Raw genomic sequence first — 25,408 nt, 5'->3', positions numbered from 1 at the left:
CATTTGGATTCTAGTTGAAGACACGTCAAAGACCTGCACAGATTGACGTAATATTAATTTGTTATAGGGTCGAGCTGTTATCATTGAAGGCATGGGGAAAAACCATAGATGTTAACACTTATGAATTTCAAATTGTTTCAGCATTAAATGCTTGGAAATCTAAGGAAAAGAAAATGCAAAGGAAATAAAAAACATCTAATATGTTCAATAGGGAGGCAAGAGATTATGTAAAATGCAAGCTATATTTATAGATCAACCGATGATGTACATCATGTAATGATGCTTAGTAACTGCTACCATCTTTTTTGAATGTCGAAGCCCTACCGAATTTGACGTTCAAACATCAATAAGAGAAAAAGTAATAATCTTGTTTGATTCATATAAGAACAAATTGGCTTCCCATCCCACAAAAATTGTTTACTTTTCAATCACCCGTAAAGAGGGTGAGATTTGGAGGGATCGAAGTTAAAAGGTTTTATGTGCCCCCCTCTATATACATATAATTCCACTTTCAATTTGGCTACGTTAATATAATTGATTCTATTTAATAAAGAATCGATTCAAAGCGTTATAAATTAAGAAATGTAAATGGGCTTTTAATGATTATTTATGGTGACATTAATTACAATGTTGCTAGATATTCATCACATGTTTGTTAAAATACTAAAAAACAAAGAAATAATGCATGAGAGGGTCTTATTTGTTTTTCTAATAATGTTAATTAGAGTATTTTTTAAAGCTTAATCTTTTATACTAATTATATATTATTAAATATTAAATTTTTGGCTTAAATACCTATTTAGTACCCAAGTTGGGGGTTGAATTTTCGTTTCATACCCGGTTTTAAAAATGATTTAATTTTGTCCCTAGGTTATTGATTTTGTTTTTAATAGGTCCCTTCCGTTAAATTCACAGTGACGATGTTAACTTTATCTGACGTGACGATATTTTTTTTCTCTTTTTTCTGTGATTCCTGACACTCCTTTCCCTCTCTCCTATTTCTCTCTCTCACGTCACCATTATAAATCATTATAACTACCTCTCTCATCTTTTTCTCTCTCTTCTATTTCTCTCTCACCATTATAACATCATTATATGGGCATTCTATCTTTTTCTTTTGGTGCATTGTATTTGCGCAGATTCAACTTTTTCACTTTCTTGTTTAATTTCCATTGTTTCATTAGCACCAGTTAACACCAGTGTCTTCATCCATGTCATCTAAATTAGTTTGATAAATTAAAAAAATTATAAATTTCAATATAATATTAATTAACAACTAACCATTTACGATTAAAAAAAAATTACTAACACGGTACAATTTTATGACAATCAGACTGAACTCATATAACGATGGTACCACTTAAGAATATTTTTATTGAATTCATATCATGTTGGCAAAATTTACTTTAAATTAAAAAAAAAAAAACTTACACCAAATCAATAATTTCATTATTAAGTTATCTTAAATGTTAAAAAAACAACAAAACTTTAAGCTGTCACAAACACGCTTTACACTCTGATAAAATGAACAACTGAAGCCTACCTGGAGATTGAAAAGCATAGTTAGGTATAAGTATGGCAAACTCAAACCGCAAAGTGCAAATAAAGAGGGAAAATTAAACAATAGAAACTAGCTACAATGGAAAGGAATTTCAAGAAGGCAGATATTTATATCCAGGATAATGGCACGTAACAGCTATCCCCAAAAACACTAGAGCTGGATATTTTGAAATTGCGTGCATAGTATATATAATCCATTCTGTACAAAAAAATGTTACACAAAATTAATTCAATACAATTTCGTGAGTCTAAATAAATTCATTCAAAAAGTAAATACCAACATAATTCAAGTATACGTTCCCAAGATAGGAATCATCAACTTCTAAATTCAAGTTTTCTTTATCATTATCAGTACTATTCGCACAACTGCAATGGACCAGCTTCTTTTCTCCTCTCCTGATGTTTTAAGTCTCTAGAACTGTTTCCTATACTATTTCAATATTTGAATGCTTTCTCTACACCTATATTATAACCTTTTATGAATAATTATGAGTATGTCCTACATCAGCCATTTACATGCACATAGTCTTGATGATATGTCTGCATGAAGAAAATTAAAACCACAGCCATCCCGCTATACCTTTCCAGGGTTGGCTGCCTCACGCTGTTATCCAGCATCGAATAACTACGATTTAACCACTGTGGAGCCAAATTATATCTTTCAGTCATGGGAACAACAATGAAGAAGTAATAATGAGTTCATATATTCCGTCTTAATTACAATGAAAGCATAAAAGTAAACGCATACACACACCCATAAAGCCAACAAAGGAATGCAAATACATCATTGATTATTGAATCTGCAAATACAATGCACCAAAAAGATAGAAGGTTCATATAATAATGTTATAATGGTGAGAGAGAAACAGAAGAAATAGAAAAAGATGAGAGAGGTAGTTATAATGATTTATAATGGTGAGGTGAGAGAGAGAAAGAGGAGGGATAAAGAAGTGTCAGGGGAATAGCACAAGAAAGAGAAAAAAAATACGGTCACATGAGACGAAGTTAACTCCGTTACTGTGAATTTAACGGAAGGGACCTATTAAAAGCAAAATCAATAACCTGGGGACCAAATTAAATCACTTTTAAAACTGGGTATCAAACAGAAATTCAACCCTCAACTTGGGTACTAAATAGGTAATTAAGCCTAAAATTTTCAAAGTAATTTATTTGAATGTGGTAGAATTGTGCCAAATTTCTATCATGACCCGGCCTAACCGTCTCAGCAACTAGATATTCTCATGAAGAAGGTTTCTCAATTGCCAAAGGAGTTGCAGAATGTCTCACAAGTTCAACAAAAACTTTGTAAGCTATGTGGTGGAGACCATATTAATGGTCAATGTGTTATGTCAAATACCCAGGAGGAAGTCAACTTTGTGGGTCATCAGTTCCGTCTAGGTAATTACAACCGAGGATGGAAACCTCACCCAAGCATGGGTCAAGGGCAATCTGGGCAAGCTAGGCAACTTATTTTATTTCCTATATTATTCTTCAAGAGATAGTCTTCTATCGTACCTTTTGCTCGGGTGAGCCCATCCCGACCTTTGGCTCAGGCCAACCCATTTCGACCTTCAAATTATGTTAGTCTGTCTCGACCTTTAGTCTAAATCAACCAATCCCAACTTTCATTTTGGGTCAACCAGTCTTGACCGTTAGTCAAACTTAAACTGCCTTAATCTTTGACCCAACCCATTTTATCTTAATTTTCCCCAAATCGGTTTGTCTTGACCTTTAATCCACGAGGAGTCTTGGACTTCAATACGCCCTAACTATTCTTGATACACACTGTCTCTTCTCGATCTTTGGCTTGGTTTGATGCATCTGAGTTGTTAACTTGTCTCAATCTTGTTTTCTAACTGACATATCTTATTTTTTGTCCACAATGATCTATCCTAGCCTTCAGTTTATCAATCAACTAATTTTTATTTAAAGTATTAATTTTTAAAAATCAATTAAAGTCTTTTAGTATAATCATACCTATCTTTATCCTAAAATTAACACACACCTTGAAAGAGACATCAAAGACTTGATTTATGTTTTATCATACCCTTAATCATAAAACTTTTAAAAGGAGAGAAAAGATATATAAGGTTTGGGAATGTTGTTGAATCTAATAAAAAAAATTATTTACGGTGCATACTATTTTTCATTTCACACAACTTTTAATAATATAATAATATTTATTATAATTTTAATTGTAGTGATATATAATAATAATATTCTTTATCATCGTCGACCTTTTAAAAACTGATCACTGATTTAAAAGTGCAAATTTCAGTACACTGCTAACTTGAATCAATTAAGGAAGAAGTAAAAAGAAAAAGATTTCAGGTCTGATTTTAAAGAAAAAATAATCATAAGAGCGCCAAATTTTGAAATTAGCGGAAGAGAAAAACGTCGAAGCCCCCATTGAATATGACGTTCTATTAAGCACACCAATAATGCTCCCAACTACTTCAATTCCCTTCACGTCCCAGCCCCGCAACCTTCGACGTTCTATGGGAGGGGTGAAAATAAAAGAGATCCAAAAGTACGGTACTTTTTGACACTGGTGCTGATGTTTTAAGAGAAAACGTCAGATTTCCACATAATTCGACGTTCTATTGGCGCTAATGTTTTAAGAGAAACCGTCAATTGATTTGAGGCTTGACGTTTTATTTAAATATAACGTCATATTTTTATTGTCCGCGACGTGACATTTATTTATTGAATGTAAACACATAACACAGTCTCACTGTTTGTTCGCGCTTCCATTTCTGCTTGAACTTTCTTCTTCGTGGACGACTACGATAAAGAAAGAAGGTTATTTTTAAGTCGTTTCTGTCTTTGTAATTGCATTTGGTTCTCATTTTGTTTTTCGTACGTGGTCAGCGAACTTCATCATATTCTCTAGTGACACCATTTCAATTATGTTTTTTTTTCTTCAATATCTCTTACCTATGATGTATGTGCTCGTGTTTGTGTTGCGTTTGTCGATTCTGGACGTATGATATATGTATAATGATACTATGATTTTTTTTCCTTCAACGTATGATATTTGTGTTCGTTCGTGGTCAACTAACTTCGTCATCTTCTCCAGTGACACCAATTCAAGTTTGTTTTTTTTTCTTCAATATCTCTCACGTATGATGGGTATTTATTTTTCGTTCTCTACTTAAGTTAGTTTTTTTTTTCGTGGATTCTTTACTTTTAGAGTAGTAGCATGGATCGAAGCTGGATTCCTCAACGTCGTATTAGTGAAGAGTATGAGCGAGGGGTTTCTGAATTCATACTATATGTTAAAGAACATGCAAAATCAGTGAACGAGACATATTTTTGCCCTTGTGTTCGTTGTCTCAATCAAGTATATGAAGACTTGGACAACATCTGTGATCATCTGTTCATCATTGGAATAATGAGAAGTTATACAGTTTGGACTTGGTATGGGGAAGTATTATATAAGCCAACAACTTTAAGAGGTTCAAATTATGTCGAAGAATAGATGAGTGATCATTTAGATGAAATGGTACGTGACGTTGGCGAAGAAAATTTTGGAAGAGCTCATTTATACGATAGTCTTAAGAACAATTCAGAGCAAGAGGTTTATCCAGGATGCATTAAATTTACAAGGTTATCGGCTACTTTGAAATTTTTTTGTTTGAAAGCAAGAAACAGATGGACTAATAAAATTTTCACGAAATTGTTTGATTTATTGAAGGAGATGCTTCCACAAAATAACACGTTACCTATCCATAATTATGATGCGAAGAAAATTCTATGTCCAATGGGTTTGGAATACCAAAAGATATATGCATGTCCCAATGACTGTGTATTGTATAAAGATCAATATGCTTCAATGAAGGTGTGTCCGACGTGTGGTTCGTCAGATTTAAGAAGAAACATGATGGAAATAACGATGAACACAATGAAGGTCCACCGGCTAAGGTCATGTGGGATTTACCTATAGTACTTAGGTTGAAACAATTATTTTTTGTTAAAGAAGAACCGATGAATCTTATGTGGCACTTTGATGGAAGAAAATGTGATAATATTCTTCGACACCCAGTTGATTCCCAACAATGGAAGAGCATTGATGACACATTTCCCGAGTTTAGTGTAGAGCCAAGAAACTTAAGACTTGCACTTGCTACCGATGTTATGAATCCTTATGGCAACTTAAGTAGCAAACATAGTTCATGGCCAGTTATTTTGATGATTTACAATCTATCTCCTATGTTGTGCATGAAGAGAAAATACATCATGTTGTCTATGATGATATTGGGTCCTAGACAACCTGGAAATGACATTAATGTTTATCTAAAACCTTTAATTGACGATTTAAAAATGTTGTGGGAAGAGGGCATCAAGGTCTTTGATTCATATTCTTCCGTTTACGTGTAATGTTGTTTTGCACCATAAATGATTTCCCAACATATGGGAACTTGAGTGGTTACAATGTTAAAGATAATTTTGCATGTCCAATTTGTGAAGAAAATACTAGTTATCTTCAACTGAAGCATGGGCAGAAAAAATGTACACAAGACACCGAAGATTACTTCTTCGAAACCACCCTTACTGTAGATTGAAAAAAACGTTTAATGGAAGTCCTGAAGATGATGTAATATGCAGACCACGTAATGGGGAAGAAGTATAAAACCAGGTGAGGAACATTGATGTTGTCTTTGGAAAACATAAAAAAAAGACCGTTGAGAAAAACATTTGAAAAAAGTGATAAATATTCTTTAATCTTCCACATTGGTGTAAACTTGATGTGCAACATTGCATAGACTTGATGCATGTTGAAAAAAATGTATGTGATAGTGTTGTTGGGACTTTACTAAACGTTAAAGGAAAAACAAAAGATGGAGTGAAAGCACGACAAACTTGGTTGGCATGGGAATTCGTTCGGAGTTACATCTGTAATCCATAGGAAGGCGCACCTATCTTCCTCCAGCTTGTCACACTCTTTCAAAAAAGGAAAAACAAATCAATGTTTACATTGTTTGAAGGTTCCACAAGGTTATTCGTCGAATATTAGTAGCCTTGTGTTTATGAAAGATTTAAAGTTAGTTGGTTTAAAGTCTCACGATTGTCATGTCTTAATGCAACAACTTTTACCAATAGCTATTCGAGCCATATTACCTGCCTCTGTTAGAGGTATTCTCACACATTTGAGTTTGTTTTTCAATGCCATTTGCAATAAAGTTGTTGATCCTTGACAGTTAGATGATTTGCAAAATGAGGCCATCAGACTTTTGTGCCAATTGGAAATGTATTTCCTACCCTCACTTTTTGATATCATGGTTCATTTGATTGTCCATCTAGTGAGAGAAATTCCAATATGTGGGTTGATTTTCTTGAGGTGGATCTTCTCGGTTGAAAGATACATGAAGATCTTAAAGGGATATGTTAAGAATCAATTGAGATCGGAAGCTTCGATTATAGAGCGCTACATTACAGAGGAAGCCATTGAATTATGCTCAAGTTATATGCCAAGTGCGAACCAATAGGACTTCCAAAGAAAACACATGAACACAAACATGAAGGAAAAGAAGTTTGAGGAGTAAGGGTTGAAAGTGTTAGTGGAAAAGAAGTTAATCAAGCTCATTTGTACATTTTAAAAAGGACATAGGATGTTATTCCTTACATTTCACAACACATTGATGAAATTAAGTCAGCAATCCACGTATGAGTGAAAAGTGGACACTTCATGAACATAACAAATCCTTTTTAGTTTGGTTTAAGAAAAAAATTTATGCGACTCCGAATGTTTCTGAAAATCTATTGAGACTAGCTTGTGGACCTAACAATGATCTGATCACTTTCGGCGACTATTACATAAACAATTACTTGTTCTATTCAAAGGAGGAAGACAATAAAAGTAGAGTTCAAAATAATGAAGTTACCCTACAAGCTGAGGCTGTACACTTTTCCAGTTCCAAGGATAAGAATCCAATTACAACATCAATAAGTTATTTTGGAATAATACAAGAAATTTGGAAAATTGATTATGGCACTTTTAGAGTTCCAGTTTTCAAGTGTAAATGGGTTGATAGTAATTCTGGTGTGGTGACAGAAGACCTCATATTCAATTTGGTGGATCTTAACAAAATGAGTTACACGGATGAACCATTTATTAAGGCTAGTCAAGCAAGACAAATATTCTATGTCACTGACCCAATGAATCATAAATGGTCAGTGGTATTGGAAGGCAGAGCCATGCACACAACTAATGATGAAGATTCTCAAGATATACTTGAGACAAGTGCCTTCTCATCGAGAACCATTGAAAATAAGGTTGAGGATGTACCCGATGAAATACATGCAACTCGATGTGATCACAACGAATGCACATGGGAGAAATAGGTAAGTATTATTCATTCTTATCAATTCATTATGATATTAATATATTAACTTATGTTTCCAATGTTTCAAACGTTTCAAATTTGTTTAGAGTTCTGACTAGGACCAGAGGACAACAAATTGATATTATATATCCTAAGGTTGGATTTCGTCGATCTTTAACCTTTAATTTTCGTAGTCAAATTTAAACCATTACATTTGACTAAGTTCTTTCACATGTTTAGTGTAATAAGCAGAGTGATTCCTGGGCATGTGGCTACTACATCATGTAATGAATGAATGCAATCATCCGAACAGGAATTAGAGGAGATTGGACTAAGGTAAAAATTTACGTTTGAAAATCTTACAAATATCAATAAACTTTTGACATTAAAATGAATATAATTGTAAAGTTTCCTTCCTTGATTTTGTAGCAATTCAACATTACCTCTACATTGTCAGATGCAGTAATAAAAAAGATAAGAGAGGAATGGACAAAATATTTGAATAAACATTTTAAATTGCTATAACTTTAGGTTTTTCCTTTGATGAGTAATAACATTTGCTTAGCTTTTAGTTTTACTTGTGCAACTTTTAAACTGTGAATAAATGTATACTGTGAATAGGTTATTGTGAATAGATAAATACTGTGAATAGATGAATGGAAAAGTAGGTTCTTTTAAGTTTTGATGATAGCATTAACTATCTTTTACTTTTACTATTTAATTGGAATTGATGAATTGATGATAGCATGGTTTAAATTAATTAATTCTGTGTATTTATGAATTAGAAAACTGGTTTCTGTATTTCAGGTTTGGTTAAATGAGCTAAATCGAACCAAAAAAAAACCTTGAAGGTAACGTCGAATTATACATTGTTCGACGTTCAACGAAAGTAACGTCTACTATCGACCAGTTCGACGTGAAACATACATCCCCATTATAAGTGACGTTAGATATTCCTTTAAATATAAATATTTATTCAAATACAATTCAAAAATTGACGTCGTCATTGCACTTCAAGGTGAACATTACGTCAGATGTCTTCCATGCCGATGTCAACATTACGTCAGTGTCCCCATACATTAGATGACAAATCTTAATTTAAATATATTTATTTATTCAAATATTGTACGTTATTCTCCTCACTAGTTGACGTATCTTAACATCGATGTACGAAATCGACGTTAACTTTACGTCATATATCTATATATTCGACGTAAAATTTACGTCACCCATTATGACATCGAACTAGAATATGTCGTTAAAAGCCTAAAATAACCGACACAATACGCTGTTTTTGGACTAGTGAGGATGATATTTTGTTACTACAATAACGATTGGTACACTTGCCAAACGTTCATCAAGTGTCTGGCACCGTTGTCGGGGAATGATTTTAGTTGATATTAGTGATCTAATTGACTTAAGATTTGAGTTGTAGGGTTTAGGAAAAAAAATGTTTGTAATTTCTTATTTTTGTTTTTAATTGTGTTCATTTATTTTGTTGATGTGTAATTTCTGTGTAGTGTTTTTGTGTCTTTAAGTTGTTTATGTGAGGTATTGTTGCTCCGGAAGATTTGCTTTTTGATTCAAAAATTGAACGCACTGCCAGAAGCAACAAAAGTAGTGCAAGAAGAAGAAAGAGAGAAAGAAGAAAGGAACAAAGACTAATTGAGCAAGAAGAGGAGACATCAACAATGGCAGAACAACAACCTGTGAGAAAGACTCTCAGTGATTATTATATGCCAAATCCTAATAGCTATCAAGGGAGCATTATGAGACCTCCTATTCAAGCCAACAACCCTGCCTTGTTACAAGTCATCCAACATAATCAATTTGGAGGTGTAGTTTCAAAAGATCTTAATTTTCACCTGGAGAATTTTCTAGCAATTTGTGATACCTCGAAGATTAATGGAGTTTCAAATGACGCAGTTCGTTTGAGGCTTTTTCCCTTTTCACTACGGGATAAAGCTAAAAGCTGACTTTAATCACAACCTCAAGGGAGTATTTCTACATGGGAGGATATGGCTACAAAATTTGTAACCAAATACTTTCCTCCGTCCAAGTCAGCTAAAATGAAAAATGAGATCACTACCTCTGTGCAACAAGAAACTAAATCCTTATATGAGGCATGAGAAAGATACAAGGAGCTAACGAGGAATTATCCACATCATGCTCTACCAGACTGGTTACATAAAGCAAAATTAAATAGAATATTGTTTTAAATATCATTAATAAACTATAAAAAAAAGTACAATTAAAAATGATTAAACTAATAATAATTAATTTATTAACTACAAAAGAATTAAATTAAATAAACAATTACGCTAATTAATTCTATAAAAAATTAAAAACAATTTCATTAAATAATATATAATTAATATTAATTAATTTATTAACTATAAATAAATTAAATAAAAAAAATTACGTAATTAATTACAAATACAAATTTACTAAAAATTAACATTAACTATAATTAAATTAATAATAATTAATTAAACAAATAAAAATAATTTAAATAAATAAAATATTTACATAATTGATTAAAACTTAAAGAGTTCTTTTAAAAGTTATAAATAGAAAAATTTATAAAATATTAAACTTATAATATAAAACGTTAAAAAAAATGGATGAAGGTCTGAATGAAAATGGGGGATTTATTGGGCCTTCAACAGATATCCATATCCATTAACGGTATCTGTTGAAGGCCCAACAAATCTCCCATTTCCATTGAGGCCTTCATCAATTTTTTTTAACAAAACAATTATTTTATTACTGTTTAAAAAAATTAGAAAAATATATCATATATATATATATATATTTGAATTATAAGTTAAATAAGTCTAAATATATCAAATAAATTAAAATAGTAAAGGAAAAAAGAAATAAAAAATAGAGAACCTAAAGGCCACAATGGAAATGGGATATCTGTTGGGCTTTCAACGGATACCGATATCCGTCGACAGATGTCGATCTCCGTTGAAGGCTCAACAGATATCCCACTTTCGTTATAGCCTTCGCAGACTCTGTTTACGGAAAAAACTAAACAAAGAGCGACATATACATTGCAGGAATCAACAATAGCAACAATACAACACATATTCAAAGCAAACAAACAATAATACAACCTAATTACAGATACAAATTAAAATACCTAACATGCAAACAAAGCTAAGAAAACCAACCTAGATTGAGATGAAAACAAGCCGCAACAAAACCTGGATCAACGGTCCTTAACACTCCTCCACACCAAGAATCAACACCCACTGGAAGCAATGAAACTCAAAAAAGATATGGGGGAAGAGAATAATGAACCAAAATGAAAGGGAAGGAAGAAGAAAGTTGAGGAACTCGAACGAAAATGGAGAAGAGAGGATAGAATCCATGAGATGTGGGATGGGGGTGCAGCTGCACAATGTATAAATGAGATAAAATTAAGGTTTTCAAATAAATTAAAAAATCTTAAATGATAAAAGTAATAAACTTTTAACCTAAAATAATCTTGAAATAAAAGAATTTGGAAAGATGCTGGTAATAGTATGTTATGGTGAAGAAAGTAACTCTCAAAACTTAAACACCCTTCATCATTGCACACACATACCATCACTATTATAATTTCTACCACTAAAGTTGGCACACCCCTGATGCAAAGGAAGAAGAGCACTGCATAAGAAGGAGATAGAAAATGTAGAAAAAAAAACTCATTTCAATTTTTTTTTCAGTATTTGTAGTAAAATACTGACCGAAACTTGAACCGCAATTTCCTGAGGTGTGTAGATCACTGTCCTTAAGGACTTATCCGCGGTGTTTTGCGCAAGTCCCCCAGGATACAACAGGAACTTCTCGAAATGTATTCGAGGATCACAAAACTAGCAAGAAACTCTATAAAGAGTTTATACCCAGGATAATTTTAGAAGAGGAAGAGAAAGAATGAACTTTGGTGTGTTTTGGAATGGGGAAAGAGTTCTCTATTTATAGAGCTAGGGAAGAATAAAATCAATAAAAGACAATAAAAAACAATAAATAATTTGGTCGTTGTAGCACTGAAAAATTTGACTGTTGGAATATTACCGTTGAACAACGTTTCTTTTGCAATAATCTAGCATTATTACAACAATCCCCAATGTATTGCAAAAGAAAGTTGAGAGAAAAAAAACTTTTATCCTGGGTCTCATTGGATGTAATGCATCAGAACTGGTATAGCAAGCTATATGAACCGGTCTTAGATTGAGAAACTTAACACACACTGTAGTTGGTATAGCAAGCTATATGAACCAAAGACANTTGACGTGTGTTAGAGGTTTATCAATCACAATACACCCCCACAATTCTTGCTGTTATCGCTGTGTTGCGCTAAATAGGCCATGCGCGTGCCCGATATTCATGAGTGCTCTAGAGATCATGCTAAGATCTCATGCAAGCGGCCCCACTTGACACTCATATAGGTGATTTCATAAGTGTATGCTGCAAATCATACACCACCCATAAGGGATATGAAAATCATTAAAACTTTGTTTAAGCTTAAAATTCTTTCACCACATAGAATTTTAATGACAAAGTTTAACCTCTCAATAATGCAGCCTTTAGCACTTTCACACACACCATAGAAAGGGACATAATTGATTAAAATCAATTTAGTGCTATCAGAACTAACAAGTGAATTATTTTTATCCATATGAACCTTATTCATGGGATCTCCAATCACAAAGGTTGGGTTATCATCACTTGTTTGTTTGCCAGTGGCTTAAGTCCCATCCCCCTCGATGTTTCTAATATCATTTGTCTTCCCAAGGGTTTTGTCAGAGAATCCGCTAGATTCCGTTCTAACTTCATGTAATCAATGGAAATAGTTCCACTCTTTAGCAGCTGCTTCAAATTGTTTCTCAATTTAATATCTTTCCATTGTAATTCTTGTTTTTAGCTATAGCTATTGCCGATTGGCAATCACAGTATATTTACATCGATGGGGTTTATTTCATTCCTAGTGGAATGTTTGCTAAGAAGTTTTTCAACCACTCAGCCTCATATCAGCCATCTCGAGAGCAACAAACTCAGATTTCATTGTTGATCTTGCAAGAATAGTTTGCCTGGCTGATCTCCAAGCAATCGCATCACCCTCAAGTGTCAATACATAACCACTAGTGGATTTTGTCTCGTCTGAATCAAAGATCCAGTTAGCATCACTGTACCCTTCTAGTATAGTGGAAAATCCACTATATTCAATGGCATAATCCATTGAAATTCTTAAGTATCTCATAAGCCTAGCAAGTGCATCCCAATGTTCTTGATTTGGAAATTAAGTGTACCTACTCAGTCTACCTACTACATAAGCTATATCAAGTCTAGAAAAGCTCATTAGGTGCAGTAAGCTCCCAATTATCTGGGCATACTGAGGCTAAGATATTTTTCACTAATTTAGAGTTAGCATCATAAGGGGTACTCACGGGTTTGAAATCATAATACTTAAACTTCTTAAGAAGTTTCTCAATTTATTGTTCTTGAGATAACAATATACTATCTCCCTTCCTTATGATTCTAACATCTAAAATCACATAGGTTTCACCCATGACTTTCATTTCAAAGTTCGATCCTAGAAATAGTTTATTTCTAGCAACAATTTCACTCTCATTCTCTATCTGACATTATTCAATCATCATTCATTGTTATCTAAAGTCTTATTCAAAAATATAATATGCTCAATGAGTTCTACTCAAACAATAGATAACAAACAATAAATAAATCATTCCAAAATAATAGATCATTTATTATCATAATTCATCATCAAATTCCCAATTAATTAAAATCCCAATCAAATTCCCTTGTTTCCAATTTAAATAATTTGATTGCCAATTAATTGCTAAATAATTAATAATAATTTTTCTTATAATTATAATAATTATTATCATAAAGTTTCTCTTCAATTACAATTTTTTTTATTGGAATTGCCATTATTTCAAAACCCTAGGTATTATACCCTGATACGAAATTCACTCACATGAGTTCTTAATATTAAAGAATTCTTAACCTCCTGATACAAAATTCAATTACATGAATTCTTAATATTAAAGAATTCAAGAATTCAATTACATGAAGAAATCATTTATAGAATTCTTAACAATAATCAATACCATTTATTTATGATTTATCATCCAAAAATTCAAAGATGATCCTACCACACCAAAATTATTCAATCTTGATATTAAACATTCAATTAAATTAATTATCATTTCAAGATCATCAAAGATGCTAAAAAATATTCACATTTATCATACAATAAAGAAAAGTAAGTTTCTCATACCTTTTTGACGTTTGACAGTAACGAGATTGAAATTTAAGTCCTTAAGATTGTAGTAAAATACGGACCGAAACTTGAACTGCAATTTCCTGAGGCGTGTAGATCACTGTCCTTAAGGACTTATCCGCGGTATGTTGCGCAAGTCCCCCAGGATATAACAGGAACTTCTCGAAATGTATTCGAGGATCACAAAACTAGGAAGAAACTCTATAAAGAGGTTATACCCAGGATAATTTTAGAAGAGGAAGAGAAAGGATGAACTCTGGTGTGTTTTGGAATGGGGAAAGAGTTCTCTATTTATAGAGCTAGTGAAGAATAAAATCAATAAAAGACAATAAAAATAAATAAATAATTTGGCCGTTGCAGCACTTAAAAATTTGACTGTTGGAATATTACCGTTGAACAATGTTTCTTTTGCAATAATCTAACATTATTACAACATTTAACGTATTTTGAAAAACTTTTTCCAAAATACATTTCATATATAGATATTCTGGAAATAAAATTTTGGAAGACAGTTTACGAGTTCTAGAAAGTTCTTTTCAAAAATTTCATTCCGGAAAATTTATTCCAAAACACATTTTATACATTTGAGAAATTTTGTTCCAAGAATTATGCTCAGGAATTTTCGTTCCGAATATGTTAATTCAGAAATTTCGGAAAGTTTGTTCTGGAAACCTTATGGAATATATATAGGGTTAAATATGTTTTTAGTCCCTGTACTTTGGGGCAATTTTGGTTTTAGTCCCTCTTTCAAACTAAGGTACGATTTAGTCCTTCAACTTTAGAAAACTCTGGTTTTAGTCCTTTTTACCAAATTTTTTTAACTTTATTTGTTGTTTCAAACACGTTTCTCAGTTAACGTTGGAGCAAAAATGTGTCAAACAGTGTAAACAATCAAAATGCTATAATGAAACGTGCTTGAAACAACAAATAAAGTTAAAAAAATTTGGTGAAAAGGTCTAAAACCAGAGTTTTCTAAAGTTGAAGGACTAAATTGTACTTTAGTTTGAAAGGGGGACTAAAACCAAAATCGCCCCAAAGTATAGGGACTAAAAACATATTTAACCCATATATATAATCCGGAAGTTGATTTTCCAGAGCGTAAAATCATCATTTCAAAAGTTGGAGCGAGTGTGCAAAGATATTGAGGGGTGCAGAAAATAAAAGCGATGAAGTAATCATCCAAGGTCAACTAAGGCCCATGCATTGTTTAGCCGAGTCCCTCCTCTTTTACCATTCTATTTTAATTAACAATACATTAGGAGATTAAATCTAATTTATAATACACGTTCATATGCTGATATGATCTCTAATCTTTTATGTAGCCTATCATTCGATGTAATTTCATAATTTCGTTACCATTTAAATTTTAGTCGGTAGATATATTTCCAATTTTGTCTTTAATTCTTGGTTTAATACCTATTTTGGTCCCTCTTTTGGGAGGGTTTGTTCAAAGTGGTCCTTCCTTTTCTAAAAAGTTCACTAAAGTCCTAGCTTTTGCAAAAACTGTGCAAGTAGGTCCTTTTTGGTTACGACGTTAACTTTGTTAACGGCACAACTGCCAGGTGACTAATATCTGATGATGTGTAGAAATAAATTTGACGTGTCAGACTGCATTGCTGAATCATCCTGTTACCAAACTGATTAATGGTTGTTGTTCCCAAATTTAAAAGCAAGGGTTAGGGTTTCTGGTTATTTTGTCTAGAGTTTTCCAAATTTAAAAGCTTAGGGCTAGGGTTTTGAATGACTTCTTCACAAAGTTGTTGTTCTTGTTCGAAGACAACGGGCAAAGGAGCTTCGCATTCATCACAGGGTGCTGTTTTGAGGAGAGTTGGGATAACCCCTATTTGCCACTGTGGTGATTTTGCTGTACTGAAAGTTGCGAAAACTGCAAGAAATGTTGGGAGGTAATTTTGGGCATGTTGTCATTATAAGGTTTTTTGAATAGCATAGTCACTTTTATGTTGAATTGATTTTCTGTGTTGAGAGATTTTTTTTGTTTTTTGTGAATAATAGGGTGCATTTACAAGTGGAATGTCATGTAACTTTTTCAAGTGGTGTGGTGAAGAGAACACTGATGATAGAGATGGTACAAATGTCAGGCAAAGCAAGAGGACCACTGATCTCGAAAGTAATGTCAAAGAGTTGCAGAGAAGGATAAAGTTCTTAGTTGAAGTTGTGGTTGTTCTTATTGTGCTTAACATTATCATATTGTGCCTGTGTTTAGGTTGATGTTAGGTGGCCAATGTGCAATGTATGTTGTGTTCATGTATTATGAGTTGATGTTGTAAGATTGTGGTTGCGTTTAGGTTGATGTTAGGTGGGCAATCTGCAATGTATGTTGTGTTTGTGTATTATGAGTTGGTGTTGTAATATCAGTGAACAATCTGGATTATTACAATAAAATTCGTAGTAGTCCTCATGTTGGTTTAAAATTTTTTATTGTGGTCCTCACGATGGTTTAAAAATGTTTATTTTGGTCCTCCTTTTACTAAAAAAATGTGCAAGATGGTCCCTTAATACAACATAATATCAGTACATGATAAGGAAACCTAAATGAACATACAAACAACATAAAGACACATAATATCAGTAATGTCATACACAATATCAGTAGTGTCATACACAATATCAGTACATCCAAACTAAGGTACTGTCATACACAATATCAGTAGTGTCATACATAATATGTCTAAATTCAGACATGTTTAAATTGAAATATCAAAGATAACATGTCTAAATTCAAATATCATACATAACAACTAAGGTATTGTCATACACAATATCAATAAACTGTTGTCATCCAAATTATAAGTTAAATCTATGGAACTTTTCTTGTAATAGTTAACTTTTTCCTTGTTATTGCTGGAGTTGAATCTGTGATGGAATATTGAGTTGGTAGTGGTGGCTGAGGAGATTGATCACTTGTTGGGTCTTGTGTATATTGTGCTTCTGATGGTTGTGCTGTTTTTGTTGGTTCTATGATGGGTGGACGTAAAGGGCATACTTTTTTGTTGTGCCCCAATTGACGACAAATGCTACATTTCTTTCTATGGCCACCAACACTCATCTGGGTCCCATCCTTGGTTAGTTCCTATGACTCTAATCTTCTTTTCTTCTTTGGCCTCCCAGGCACCTTCCTCTTAACTGGTGGCAGTACATCAGGGAAGCTTGTATTTTCCCACAGGAGGTGGCCATTCACAGGATAAATGATGGATGCATATGTCTCTTCATATGTCGATTTCATGAACCAAGTTGGTATAAAAGTGTTTGGGTCTATATTTATAAAGTGCATCGTTGCTACTGCATGGCAACATGGGATGCCACTGATCATCCACTTCCTGCAGCTACATTCATGAGTATCGAGGTCCACTGTGAACTTGTTCCCACAAGCTGAAACATGCCTAACCTAAAAAATCCTTCTTGTAGACCAGTTGAAACAAAGAAACATAAATAACTACGTTCAAAAATTGGAGATAAACATAAATAAGACAGAAGAACAATATTACCTTGGGATCCAATATCTAGACAATTGACATTCCTTTGATAGTCTCTTCTTGATCTTTGGACAAACATTGAAATCCATAGATGTCACCTTTCTTCTATTCGTGACCCATTTTTTCATCAAATATAGTCTAATATCTTCCAACAATGTGATTATTGGTTTTCCTCTAGCATGAATGAGGACACTGTTGAAACCTTCACTGATGTTGTTATCTAGACTATCACAACTTGCTTGAGCTGTGAATCTAGATCTTGACCAAAACCTGCAGTAGAAGAAGGAAGAAACTGGCTCATCATACATGACCTATTGAAATGTGCATGTGACAGCTATGAGGTATTTATCATACATACCTTGGGACAATAGCTATGAGGTATTTATAAGCTTCCTCATTCACTGCTCTCATATCCAACATCTTTCTCTCCCAAGCATGGAGGTACGTGCTTGTTGCAGCACTCCACATCATATTCTTCAATATTTGACCACTAAACTGCTTCCTGAAGTTAGCATAAAGGTGCCTCATGCGGAATCTTTGTTCTGCCTTAGGCAAAAGCTCTTCAATAGCATGTACCAACCCCTAACAACATGAATATTTTAATCAAAGATACATACAACATAAAGTAAAAAGAATAAAATATTGTTGGTAGTGCATGTACCTTTTGTTGGTCAGACATCCACGTGCATTCATTACCCCCAAGGTCTTCAATCAATAATTGCAAAAACCAACTCCAACTATCTTTATTTTCAACTTCAACTATATTGCATATGCTATGGGAAGCATTTGGTCATTTGGGTCCCTACCAACTATGTAAGCAACTCTCCCTTTTCAAAAAACAACCATATAAAAAGATGATGGGCCTGCAACTTACAAAACTCTTCTTACATGCATTCAGACAAACGTAAATTCTTTCAAAGATGGTCTCACCATTATCATTGTTCACTTTAATCTTAACAGTTGACCCTGGGTTACTTCTCAACACCTCATGTCTGTAGTCATGAATCCTTCTAAATTGCTCTTTAAAATCTCCTTCACGCTCATTTGTTGCCATTAACTTGGCCCTTCCTTCTTTGGAAATTGATACATTGGTGTTCCATTTCCTTAGTGCTTTATTAAGTATATCTTGTACCTTTATAGTTGGATTATCATGCAACGACTTATCTATTTCATGACTCAACCACTTACTATTCATCATTTTAATGTTTAGTTGTTTGCTGCAAGCATGGGTATCAACAATCTTCCTTAACTGCCAAATCTTTCTTGTTGGCAAGTATCCTAAGTAAGCTACCCATAGGCACTTTTTTTGCCCACCCATGCATCTCACCCGAACCCTACGCTTATCATTCTTTACAAACTTAAGATCCCTCCCAATATGAATAGCATAACTTCTAATAACTTCCTTAAAATCCTCCTTATCATTAAAAATAGTACCAACTTCCCATTTGTAATCTGCCATTGACTTTTTTTTTCAAATGTAGGAAACAAACATCGACTTGGTTTGTCTACATTGTCATCCTCCTCACTACCACTATCTTCTGGAGTTAACAGCTGTTTTGACTCCGAATCATCATCAAACAACCCTCTTCCAATATCTTCCACCATGTAATCTTCATCACTTTCCTCTAATGAATCCACTTGCACTTTTTCCTCACTACTGATTTGACCTTCATCCAAAGACTCCACTTCAACTTCTTCTTGCTCAACCTCCACTTCCTTCGCCTCCACTGCACCCACTTCCTCCACCTCCACTGCACCAACTTCCTCCACCTCCACTTCCTCCACTGCACCAACTTCCTCCACTTCCATTGCACCAACTTCCTCCACCTCCTCTTCCTCCACTGCCTCCACCTCCACTTCATCAACCTCCACTGCACCCATTTCTATAGCAGCCTCAAATCCACTACCCTCACTACTCTCTGTAGGCCCTTGACAAAGGTAAAGAATTTCATTCTCATTCTCATTCTGATTTTCCACAATCTGTGGTTCGCTAACTTCATGCACAACAAATAATTCCACTTTCCCCAAACATTTAGCCACTTGCATCATATTCATAGCTCCACTATCGTCATATAGGCCATGTAAAACATGTTCAATATAGTAAACTAACTCTTCTACTTCCATGTAACCCATTTCTTTAATTGTAGCAACTACTCCAAAGTAGCTATGTGTCGGGGTCAATGTCCCAAGAAAATATCTGCTCACCTATATACTTAAAGGGACACACGTCCTTTATCAAGGTCCCACCGTGGTGGACCACGACCTTAAACCTATCGTCACACATCCCAAAACCTACCCTGCAAATGGAAAGGGGGACCACTTTCATAAATTAACACCCATGGGACCAATTTAACACCCAATAGGGGACCAATTTCAACACCCAACATGGGACCAATTTCAACAAAGAAAACGACAAATAAAATCATATTTTAAGTAATTCCACCCATAATAAACAAACATACAATCCCACCCATTAAACACGACAAACAAAATTATTCAATCACAAAGATTTAATAATGTGATCAACAACTGAGAACACTAACCTCAACAATGATGATGAACGAAACAACCTCCTTGACGAACCACAAAGCTGGATGAAGAGGGTGGAAGACCACAAAATCCCTACAACGCTGATGAAGATTACTGGATTCAATGTGCGTGATGAACCCTAAATCGCCCATAATTTCCCAATCCCAATCGCAAATTTTACCCAAATAATCTTCTGACCAAAATCAATTTACTTAATTACCCACCCCAAATTACCCCAAATTCATTTTTTAATTTAACCCTAACTATATTAATTTACACGTCACAATTAATTATTTTTTTAAAACACATAACAATGTCACATCATTAGATATTAGCCACCTGGCAGTTGCGCCGTTAACAAATTTAACGCCGTAACCAAAAAGGACCTACTTGCATAGTTTTTGCAAAAGCTAGGACTTTAGTGTACTTTTTAATAAAGGGAGAACCACTTTGAACAAACCCTTCCAAAAGAGGGACCAAAATAGGTATTAAACCTTAATTCTTTTTATGATGGATGTTAAAATTTTGTCACTAGTTTGAATTTTTATTGTTAAAATTCGTTGCTAAACTAAAAAACAAAGAAAAATGAAATGAAACATAAAATTGCCAATTAGTTATACATTGTCTATTTGAAAAGAAAAATTGAAATTCAAAAGAAAAGGATGTTAGTTCTATTTGTTCTTATTGAAGTAGACTTTAAATATAATCTAGTTCTACAAAATTGATTTGTAAGGTAATACATTCGTATATATAATTTAAATTGATCTTGCTTTTCATCGATACGAGACTTCCAACAATTTTAAAATTAGATATAATGTCATATTCTTTTTTATATAATAATTTAATTCTAATTATTTGTTGTCTTAGTGTTCTTGGTATGAAAACTTTGAATTAAGATATTAGTTTTGTTTTGTTTGAGTGATTTATAATGGTAATTCTAATTTATTATCAAGTTATTATTTTGTTTTATAAAGTTCTTTTATCTTTTAGTTTTGACAATATTGTCTTTTATTAATCATTCCTCTTCAGCTTAATCTTTTAAGTTTTCTCTAATTTTTGTCTTATGCTTATACTTTTGACTTATGTATGAATAATTGTAACCTTATCTATCAAAGACGCATGTATCATTATTATTCAAGAAAAATAAGTTTAACATAAAGGTTCTCAAATCTTATGACATCAATGAAATGAACAAGTAAAAAATGGATTAAATTTTAATTTATAATTAAACCAAAATAAAATAAAAAATTATATAATTTGCAATAATTGTCTAAAATTGTCACACGTGTCAGTGGATGTGAGTTTGATAATTCTATCTTTGTTTTTTAAATAAAAGTTCATTCTCATCCTCATTCATGTATTTAATGAAAGTGAAATTTTTGTATTATCCCTAACACTTGAAGAAAACGATATCCTTATACTCATATCCAGATTAGTTCCTTTACTATTTCAAATAATAACTAAATCATTTTTTACAAAGAATAAACATCATAACAAAGAAAATATTATATGATCAAATCTTCAATTAAAATAAAATACACATTTTTCTTCTAATTTCAAATATCAAGAAAAAAATTATAATTATATAAATATCAAATAATAATTGGATAAATATCAAATAATTATAAAAAAAAGTGGTAAGAATGATTAAATGTATATCTTAAACATAAGTTAGAAAATTAAAGACAAAAAAGTTAATATAAGATTTTAAAATTATCTAATAAATTAAAGCTATTTTAATAATCTAAAATAAAAATAAGTATTCAAACTAGGGTTGGGTTGAATTCGAACCAATCTACAAAGAGCTATGTAGAATGAAGAAAAAAAAAGGAGAAAAAAAAGAATAATAGAAGATATTTTGGTTTGTAAATTGTAATCCAACATTTTGAAATTAATACTAAAGATTGAGTGGAGAAGGTAAAAAGACTAACCCAATATATTCTGAGAGAATGCCACTTCAAGCATATCAATATTCATCATCCTGTTTTCTTCTCTCTTCTCCCTCAATTCATTTAATATGTTTCAATCAACGATTATCTATCGTTTTCCAATAATAACGCCATGAGAGACTTTTTATAACATGAAATTAATAATCAGTATTTCCTTTTGCCACAATTATTAAAAATTAAATTACATGACCACGTAACTTACAATGTTATATTAACTTTTTTAAGCAAAAACGTGACTTGTAGAAAATCAAAATTTTTATTTATTGCATACGTAACCCCCCTACCACCCGCACATATTACTTTTGGAGGATAAATTGTTTTAGATATTGGTTTCTAAGTAAAATAATTACATAAAAAATTATATGATCTAAAAATTCATTTAACGCCAATTAATTTTATTTTCATATATAATGTTTTTCATAAGAGTAAGTAAAATTCGATTTATTTCAAATTTGGCATTCATAACAACTGAACTAATAAAAAAAGACAATAAAATTTTATATATCTATAGCAGCAAAACCTCAAAGTTAGCTCACCATGGTACAATCCAGCAAGCAAGTCATGTTTTTCTTTCACCTCTCTCACTCTCCAATTCATGTAATTGAATGGGATCCCAAATTACACAATTGCTCAAGCAACTCACCAAAAGAAAACATTTCAGACCATAATGACCAAAATAAGACAAAGCTGAAAACTATACAGAACCATTAAATCGATGATCGAGGGATCTCCACCTAATGTAAAATATTTTCATTTTTACACTTATTTTTATATCCAACAAAACCAATTATGAATGACAAACCAATTCATAAGACATCGCCTGATGCCATGTGACTAGACGAAGTGCTGGTTTCCTCTGCTACATTCTTCTGCTTTAAGGAAGTAGAATCAGCCGGTAATCCAGATTCTGAAACATCACCAATATCAAGTGTCTCTGGAAGAGTTCCAGAAGATTCATCTCCCTCTAACTGTGTAACACGAAAAAGAAAAGCCTCAAAATTGATTTTCTACTTAATGGGTTTCGAAAGTTATCCATTAATACTTGATCTGAGTACTAAAAGTATCTCCACCTAATGAATTGCCTTTACATAATTAAATTATGATAATTTTATAAATTCATAATACCAGAAACTGTTAAACTAACATCAATTGGCACAGTATAACATCCATATCTGCAAGTAATATATAATAGTTCAGTAATCCTGCTCCCTAAAACAAAAACAAAACAAGAAAGCGGGTGCGGGGGTGGCTTGAAACCAAAGCACAATGTATGAAACTCCTTAAATTATTTATTCATTTGGGAAGAAAATAGAAGCAAATCAATTGTAAATAAAACTCAAAAACTATCAAACTCATTGTACAGGAATAAGTGGAAGTTAAAGGAGAAAAAAAAAAACTGACATAGAAATCTCATCACTTTAAGCTTCAACTTTCTGCTATCCATTGTCATCTGGAGAGACAATCTTCAGGAACAACACGATGGAAACAGAAAAGGGAATCAATTTATTATTTCATCAACACTTTATTAGGAATTTAACCCAAATTTCCAGTTAGTTATCACGGCATATTACCAGACTCAACGTTTACATAGCATGAAGAGAAGCTAACATTTACATAGCATGACTACTCTTACATAATGAAGACAGAAAAATGTTGTCAATTAAGTAATTGAAAGAATAAAAATGAGGCACTGGATAAATCAATCTATACCCAAAAGCTAACAGCTTAAAATCTATACCTCAAGTTGACTGAGCATGTCAATAGCAGCATCCAAGTCTCCACTGTTTACATTATAGACATCTACAAGGGATTGATAAGATATGCCAGGAAATGTAATCCTAAGATATTCCAAATCCATATCCAGTTCTTCGGCTAGCATCTGATTTTCTGCCACCTCTGCCACATTCTGAGATGATGAAGTGTAAGAACTTGAGGCAGGCTGGCTTTTTGTCGGAAAAGCATCAGGTTTAAATAGCCTTTCTGAACTAGCAATGGTGAGTTGCTGATCATTTGTTGCATCCTGACGATTCTGAAACCAAAAACTCCCATCATAACTCTTGGAATCTATTTCTGTAAAAGTAGTTCTACCGTCTGCCCCCCTTTTAGAGAGAGGAACATATGAGGCTGCATATGGATTCAAAGACGACGATTGCGGCCTCATTGAGTTGAATCACATGTAGATAAACTAGTCTTGTTATGGATCTTCCTTTCCCCACACATACAAGAGAAAGAAACAGTCAACACGAAAATGAAGTCAATCAGAAGGTTGGGGGCATCTATAGAATACAAGAAAGAATTCAAACCTATCTACAAATGCAAAAATTAAGGACAAAAGGAAAAAAAACACACACACATAGAGTACAGCATGATTACACAGAGTATAGTATGATATAACGAGCTCTAAACAGCAAACTACAGAGCAAAAAACACAAGATATCAACGGGGATTCGATCATTAAATTTTTCTAAACCTTCTAATGAGTGCATGTGAAAGTAACTAGATTAAATAAAATATGTTTCATCATTCCTTGATCACTCATACAGAAATTTAGGACATCAGATCAAGAATTTATTCAGAGAAGATCAAGAAGCAAGTAAAAACAAAACAAAAGCTTTAAAATTTCACTTTTCAGTGATCCCTTTTCAAACACCAACAAGATCAGGCTAAACTAAAACTTCAATCAAATTTCGAAAGAATTTTACAGTCATGAAATTTGCAGCAACCAATCGATCTAAAGTACTGACTGGAACCCAATAACACCAAACGACAATTTGATCATTTACCCTTTTCATCAACAACAAATGGTAACTAATAAAATTATGATTCGAATTGCACAAGAAGCAAAAGAAAATGAAAAATGGGAACAAACCAGTAAGAAGGAAATGACGAAACCCTAATTCTGGAGATCGCTGTGATTGGAAAGGAGAGAAAACTACAACGAAAAAGAGAAGTTCAACTTTTTTTCTCTTCCCACAATTACGATTTCGACAGAAATCGAAATCAATCACTATATTTATATAATAACTATAAAATATAAATAAATAATTTATTGTAAACGAATAAAATTAAGAAAAGAAAACGCTGACAACTTTTTATTTATAGCTTTGTTTATTTGCATTAATATTTAATAACTAAAATATGATTTTATTTTTATTAAAAATTAATGATACATATATTAAAATTGAGTCGAATTATTCGATTATATGATTTATTAATTTTAGGATTATACATATATAAATATATATAAAATTGTAA

General features: G+C 32.8%; 1 protein-coding gene across 3 annotated transcripts; it reads right to left on the bottom strand.

Annotated features, from left to right (window-relative positions):
- Positions 1-22,622: 22,622 nt before the first annotated feature.
- Positions 22,623-25,146, bottom strand: LOC106763106 (polyadenylate-binding protein-interacting protein 5). 3 transcript variants are annotated; one of them, XM_022782430.1, is made up of 4 exons: positions 25,023-25,146; positions 23,892-24,355; positions 23,555-23,616; positions 22,983-23,121 (listed from the first exon to the last, which is right to left on the bottom strand). In XM_022782430.1, exons 2-3 carry the CDS (start codon positions 24,312-24,314, stop codon positions 23,590-23,592), a joined length of 450 nt encoding a protein of 149 aa, XP_022638151.1. In that variant the 5' UTR covers positions 24,315-24,355; positions 25,023-25,146; the 3' UTR covers positions 22,983-23,121; positions 23,555-23,589. The 3 variants fall into 3 exon arrangements, with proteins under 3 accessions (XP_014502771.1, XP_014502770.1, XP_022638151.1); XM_014647285.2 differs by lacking the exon at positions 23,555-23,616 and having other exon boundaries at positions 22,623-23,121; positions 23,892-24,359; XM_014647284.2 differs by lacking the exon at positions 23,555-23,616 and having other exon boundaries at positions 22,628-23,121.
- Positions 25,147-25,408: the final 262 nt, after the last annotated feature.

The sequence above is a fragment of the Vigna radiata genome, chromosome 6 (genome assembly GCF_000741045.1).
Source record: "Vigna radiata var. radiata cultivar VC1973A chromosome 6, Vradiata_ver6, whole genome shotgun sequence".
NCBI classification, from domain to species: Eukaryota; Viridiplantae; Streptophyta; class Magnoliopsida; order Fabales; family Fabaceae; genus Vigna; species Vigna radiata.
This window is presented reverse-complemented; position numbering and strand designations above follow the sequence as displayed.

Bases quoted from the DNA above. Each gene is read 5' to 3' on its own strand.
- LOC106763106 (XM_014647285.2), bottom strand. From the start codon at position 24,314: ATGAGGCCGCAATCGTCGTCTTTGAATCCATATGCAGCCTCATATGTT. The intron at 23,122-23,891 runs GTATAGATTTTA...CGTGTTACACAG, and splicing joins ACATGCTCAGTCAACTTGAG to TTAGAGGGAGATGAATCTTC.